Raw genomic sequence first — 6698 nt, forward strand, 5'->3', positions numbered from 1 at the left:
CAGGCATAGCCATCTCCCCCTGGACAGATGGACACACCCAGGTGCTGTCAGCTTGACATTTTATTTGGGTTTATGACAGACAGATGGTTCCCGAGTCAGTGTTTAAAGGCCTACCACCCCACCCCGCCCCTGCCTGCCACGGGCTCAGGTCAGACCTGGTGTGGCAGGGGGATGCCTGGGCTCCTGGCCCACGAGCAGCAGCCCCAGCCCCTGCCTCAGGTGGGCTGTGCACAGAGCAGAGCAGGGGACAGGAGCTACCTGGCTGCCAGACAGCTGTCCCCCACCCTGGTAGCAGCAACACAGGTTTGATCAAGTAGCTTTCCCTTTCAACCCTCATGGCCGTGCCTGCACATGCTGTCCCAGAGATGCAACCAGCAAGCAGGTTTCTAGTCCATGGCACAACGGGGAGCAAGCCAGTGACCTTAGCGATCAGCCAGAGGACACGGGCACAAGAAACACAGGTCCCTTAGATGTGGTGCCAGTGCAAGGCCCCAGCTCTGGCCTACAGCAGAGGTACTGATGCAGGCTGAGCAGACCCAAGGCAAAGATGTTGGGGGCAGCTCTCCAGCAGCCTCTCACTGTTACAGTGTGTGGGAGACTGCAAACTCAAGTCCAGAGCCCCCAGGTCCCAAAGGGCTAAGCCCCCTGCTCAAGGCTCTGGGGAAGGAAGATGGCAGAGACTGGATGGAGTGGTGGAGGGGCCAGGCAGGAGGCATGAGCTGTGGCTCTGGCGCTTGTTAGCTGATGCTCCCCCCCTTCAGGCTTTTACACGATATGCTCCCCAGCTTGGTCAGGAAGTTTCTCTCCTTCCACTGAGCAATGCAGTCCTCAGAGATGCGGAAATCAGCCTGGAGAGCAGATCAGGGGAATGAAGGTCAGGTCTGGGACACCCAGGCTGGGGTTGCTGTGGATGCTGCCTGAAGGTTCGCTGCCCATGACACGGGCAGCAAGCAGACAAACTGAAGTCACCCAGTGGTGGGAACAGCAGCATCCACATGGCCCTCAGCATTGCCCTTTTCAGTGCCTGAAGCCCCAGCCCTCAGCTTGACTGCTCTGTGCCATGGCCCAGCCCCAAGCACAGCCCCTCACCTGCAGCTTCTCAAACACCTTCTTCTTTGGCTTCAGCTCATCATCAGGCTCCCCGTCCTCGTAACCCTCCACGTAGACACGCTCCCCAGCGCAGCACTCAGCAGGCGGGTCCAGGGGCTCCACCTGCCGTGGCTCCCCCACACTGCAGAGGGGTACACAGGAAGCAGAGTTACCCCCAGGCAGCGTCCACCTGCCCCTCGGCACCGCCGGGCTCTGAGGATCCAGACTACACCCCTGGCGGGGATGGCCCTGATTCCCCCTCACCTGGATGCACACAGCACCATGCCCTGTGACTCCACACCCCTCATCTTCTGAGGCTTGAGGTTACAAAGCAGCACTACGAGCCTGTCCTGCAGCTGCTCCTTAGGGACATACTGCACCAGGCCGCTGACCACAGTGCGGGGCTCAGGCTCACCCACATCAATCTTCTCCACATACAGGCTGTCAGCATCTGGGTGCTGGCAAGTAAAAGCAAGGTAAGGAGCAGAGAAGGGGGCTGGGGTGACAGGGGCAGACCCCTCCCCTTCGCCTTTCCCCATACACCGAGTGCCCTTGTCACCCTGTGGGAAGGTTAATCCCCTCTTCCCATTGTGCCCGTACCTTTTCCACGCTGATCACTTTGCCAACACGGATGTCCAGCCGAGATGGGACTATGTTCTCTGGCTCCGAGTTCTTGGTGCCTTTCTCAGCAGGCTCTACAGTGCAAAGGGAACAGTTGCACCATTCACCTTAAACCCTGGGAGCTGGCCAAGCCCTATGGAGCACACAATAATCCCCACTTGCTGGACTTGGAGGCTCCTGAATTCCCTGTTTGTCTGCACACACCACAGCAGTCCCTCCTCCACTTTGCTGGCCTCTCAGAGATGCCTTCTGCCATCTCTCACTGGTGCAGGCAAGCAGCACTGGCACCAGCTTTTCCTCACCCTGCAAATGCTCTCCAGTGGTGGCCCTGGACAGACTCTCTTCTACCCAGCCCCACATGGCCAGAGCCCCATTTCCCCCAGCAGTTGCTTACTTGCTTTGGATGGGTTGGGATATGCTGCATTGGTCAGCTTCTTCAGCTCTGGGCTGTTGAATTTCTCTCTGATGGGGTCAAGCAGTTTATTCAGGGCCACTTCCACAGAGTTCTTCAGGTCTCCAGGATGCACAACCTGTATCGTGACAAGGAGACAGGTCCCCATGTCGTTCCCCCAGTGTGGATTTCCATCTCCCAGTCCTGCTCTGAGCCTTCTCAAAAAGCTTGTGGGAGCCTCAGGGACAAGGAAGGTGTTCAGTCCCTCGCTGTACTCACCTGCTCAGCAAAGTCCTTCTCCAGAGCTTCATAGGATGTGTATGTTTTGTTTCCTCCCCATTTTTCTTCTCGCAGAATCACAAACTCTGAGAAATGGATTAAGGCTCAAATTAACCCCAGTGGAGGCTCCTCCTGCTCAGCCAGATAAACCACTCCACTTTGGCCAAGAGCTAAGAGAGCTGCAGCAGAGCTTGCAAGAGGGTGTGCAGGACGCAGCCTGCTTTATGGATCACATATTCTTGCCCCCTCCTCTTGCCCATAGGAAAAACTGACCCCAACACCTGGTAGTGGGGAGCCCCTCACCTGACTTGAGGGGAAAGAGGACGTGCTTAATGAAGGAGAGGACACCATTGTTCTCCACATTCCCTGGCTCACAGAAAGCCTTCTTCAGCTTCTTCTTCACATCTTCTTTGCGGTCCAGAAGATCAATTTTTGAGTCCTGGAGGAAGAAATTTCCATAGCCCTTTTCCTAATTTCCCCCGCAGAGCCCCAGCCACCACTCAGGGACCAACCTCTTCTGACGAGCTCATTTTGCTGCCCGTCAGACCAGGAACCATTGGATTCATCAAGTGGATGCGCTTGGCATAGCCCAGGGAAGGAAGGTACTGGGAAAAAGCAAGGAAGCCAATCATGAACACTGCTCTTCTGCAGATCAGCTTTAACCCAAGCTCCCTGTTTGCTCCTGGCTCCAGATAACCTTGAGCATGGCAATGAGACCCAGAAAGTTATCATGGGTTCCCATGGTCCTGACAGCCACTGGCAGGAACATGTGGCAGCCCCGTCTAGCACACCAGAGCCCTGTAGACCACAAGAGCAGCAGCAGGAGCCGCTAAGAGCCCTGTGACACTAACTGAAATCACAGTCATGCTTCTCCCAGTGGATTAGTGAGAGTCTGAGTCTTGCACCAGGATCACAAGGGACTCAAACACCCCCATTCCTAACCTTCTCTGCAAAGGTGAATATCTTCCTCTGATCAACTCCTCCAAACTGTGCATCGACCTTGAGGTATTCCTCGTCCAGGGCCTGAGGAAAGACACAGACAGCCCTGAGCTTGGAACCAGGACTTCATGCTCCAGCTCACTCAGCCTTCGGAGGCCCTGCCTGTGCTCCAGGATCTGCCCAGGCACAGTCCTGGCTTTACCCAGCACCTCCCCAGCATACGTACCCAGCCAGGCAGCCTCACCACGCACCTGCAGGCCTGGGTAGAGCAAGCCGCTCAGCAAAGGGTGCTCCACCTGCTTCACCACCTCCGCTCCTGCCTTCTTCGCGTCGTGCTGTGTCACCACAGAAGACAGCCGGTACACATCCAACGTGTACTCCCTGTGGGAAGGGACAGTGCGGTCAGCACCAGGCAGAGGGACAGCCGCAAAAACCGTTCATATAAATATTGGTGCTGGCCACTGAGAGCAGCCTGGAGGCACCTTCACTTTGTTCCCTGAATGACAGTGCCTGGGAGCAGGCTTGGGAAAGACAGCAGAGCCACAGGCCAGCTTCTTCTTTGCACAGAGGACCAGGCGCTCAGAACTCACTTGCTGAGCTGGTAGTCCGTGCCTCGGATGAACTTCAGTTTTTCTAGGGGCACTCCAATGCTCTCCAGCATGGCTTTAATCACATTCTCATAATAGCGAGTGCGCAACTCCAGCAGCTCCCAGGGGGCTTTCATGTTGTCTAGGTAAGCGTGGAGGTCAGCAAAGAGGATTGTGACCTGGTAAAGAGGGGACAGAGTCAGCACCGTGCTAGTCAGAAGATCCACAGAGCAGGGGGAGAGCTGCCGGCCTGGCCACGCACCTCGCACCCAGCCTTGAGGAAGTCGGCGATCTTGGACATGGGCACGAAGTAGGCAACGTGCGGCTTGCCCGTGGTGGCAGTGCCCCAGTAGATCTTCACCTCCCGCTCCTTCAGGATGGCCATCAGCTTATCCTCACCCAGCACCTCCTGTGAGAGAAACCCGAGAGCAGCCGGGCTGGGGCGGACACGGAGCCCCGAAACGAGGCCCAGTAACGAGGCACGGCCCGGCACGGCCCGGGGCCTGAGCGGGGCCTCCCCTATCGCTGAGCCCAGGGCCCGGCCCGCCCCATCCCCTCAGCACAGGGCCCAGGCCCAGCCCGCTGCCCCCAGTACCTGCAGGTTGCGGGTGATGAGCTGGTACTTCTCCTGCGGGCCGGACGCGGTCTCCATAGCGGCGGCTGCGGGAGGGGACGCGTTAGCGGCGCACCCAGCCCCAACCCCCCCACCGCCTGCACCTCACCCACCGTGCCCGGGTTGCATCAGCCCCGCTCGGCGCTCGCCGGTGTCGCTCTGACGTCACTTCCGCCTTCGGAGAGCCGAGCTGCCGATGGGCCGCGCTCCGCCAATCCGGAAAGGGCGTGGACGCTCTCCGCCAATCCGGAGAGGGCGGGGCGGGGCCGGGCTGCACGTGCCTCTAAGATGGCGGCGGTGGCCGCGTGCGTCTTGGGCAGGGGCGGCTCGCGGCTGACATCGGTGTAAAGCGCTTTAAACCGTTAGGGAACGCTTCCCGGTGTGAGCGCAGCACCTCAGCTCGGCACGGCACGGCACGGCACGGCACGGCGGGAGGGTGGGGCCCGGCATTCTGCGGTCGGGGCGGGAATTGGGACGGGGTAGTAAAGAACGCGCCTCACTGTGCGCGAGCTGAGCGTGCGGTGCGTGGAGGCCGTTCCAGCAAAGATTAAAACGCTTGGTTTTCTTTTCAGCCCTTTGTGGTTAGGAACCCCGTTATCCCTGCTGCAGGACCAGATCTACGCTCGATTTATTTTTATTTGCCTTCTGCTGGGCACGGAAGCGCTGTGGCACGCGTGGCCGCGTTGCAGTGCTCCAGGCCGTGCTCTGCCCGGGGCTGCTCGCGGCTCCGCATCTCGGGCAGATTTCGTTCGCCCGTAGCTGATTCCCGGGTGTTCTTCTTGTGCGCTTACAGCGTCGCTCTGGATGTGCCAGTCCCTGTTGCTCAGCCAGGGTGACAAGAGGAAGCAGCAAAACGGACGGCTTTATTTCTGGAGTAGGTGACTTCCTTTTTGTTTTGGAAAGCAGTAAATAAAAAAGCAATAGAAAGACAAAAGCTGCTCCCCTCAATCCGATGGCCGCAGAGGACGGGAAATGCCTTCCCCCGGCCCAGCTTCTCCCGCTGGTGAGAGTCGCATCAGCACCAGGCTCCCAGGCCTGGAGGTTTACATTACCCCGCGCCTTCCCAAGAGGACAACGGGTTTTGTTTGTGGATATTTATAAACTATTGAATTTTACGGGAAGGTTTTTATCTTCTGATCTCTCATTATAATACTCATTTTGCATGAGTGCTCCCGGTGACTCGTGCTGCTGAATGCCCTCTTCATTCTGTGATGGAACCGTTCTTCCACTGCTCAGTTTTTCCTAGGCTGGGGAAGGCTGCTGGTTACCCCTGGGGGGGGAGGGGGGGGGGATGAGGGCTGAGGAACGGATAGGGCCCATGAGGCTGGAGTGCCTAAAGAGTGCTGGGTACTTTAAATGTAAGCTGGTGAGGGTGGTAATTAGTGAATATTGGCTTCAGGTGTGAGCATAGCTGATTTATAGCAGCTTTATAGGGGGGTGGAACAGGCTGTAACCATTGGGGATGTGTTAGCCCTGCTGCCTGAAGCCACGGTGTGTGAGAGAATGCTTGCAGAATGAGGACTGGTTACTGGTGTGTGCTGTTAAGAGCCAAAATACTCAAGAGCAGAGGTAATGCAGACCAGATGGTTACAGCAGTGAATCATTGACTTAGGAAGCAGGTAAGTGTTTATTGGTTAATTCTTCATGTATTAGAACAGCTTACGCTCGTTTAGGTGAAGAAGTACTAAAGGTGGATACTAAACCAAACTTGTGGACTTAAGAAACAGCTGTGGCTGTTCCACCAGCAGATGTCTGCTGGTGCCTTTATGGTACTGAACTAGTGGATTTAGGGATGGACTGGTGTCAGTAATGCTGAAGTACCTCAGTCTGCATGTTCTGTGTCAATGTATGTCCCACCTAGCCAAGAGAATGGCTTTGTCTCCCTGTGTCTCAGCCAGTGATAGTGCCTTCCCAGTTACACTGTGTCAGAAGTCTGCTGGATTCCCCAGAACAGGTTTGCGACTAAGAGCCAGTTAAGAAAGCTGTGCTGAATCACTGCTGTATCACTCCATCAGAGAAACTGCTGCTCTGTTCCCCAGGTCATACCTGCTTTCAAGGATCCCCTCCTCTTCCAAATGATTCTGGCTATAATGACCTTGTTGTCAGTTCTGAGTCAAAAATACGATGATGTAGCCACTCCTCTGGGTACAGCCAGGTGTTGTGGTGATGGTGAGCCAAG

The 6698-nt window shown here is 56.6% G+C and overlaps 1 protein-coding gene across 1 annotated transcript; it reads right to left on the reverse strand.

The window, feature by feature from the left end:
- YARS (tyrosyl-tRNA synthetase) lies at positions 43-4757 on the reverse strand. The gene is made up of 14 exons (XM_021375440.1): positions 4633-4757; positions 4502-4566; positions 4169-4315; positions 3910-4085; positions 3571-3700; positions 3323-3403; positions 2893-2985; positions 2684-2819; positions 2381-2466; positions 2105-2240; positions 1690-1784; positions 1354-1547; positions 1090-1231; positions 43-848 (listed from the first exon to the last, which is right to left on the reverse strand). Exons 1-14 carry the CDS (start codon positions 4646-4648, stop codon positions 738-740), a joined length of 1608 nt encoding a protein of 535 aa, XP_021231115.1. The 5' UTR covers positions 4649-4757; the 3' UTR covers positions 43-737.

The sequence above is a fragment of the Numida meleagris genome, chromosome 22 (genome assembly GCF_002078875.1).
Source record: "Numida meleagris isolate 19003 breed g44 Domestic line chromosome 22, NumMel1.0, whole genome shotgun sequence".
Taxonomy (NCBI): domain Eukaryota; kingdom Metazoa; phylum Chordata; class Aves; order Galliformes; family Numididae; genus Numida; species Numida meleagris.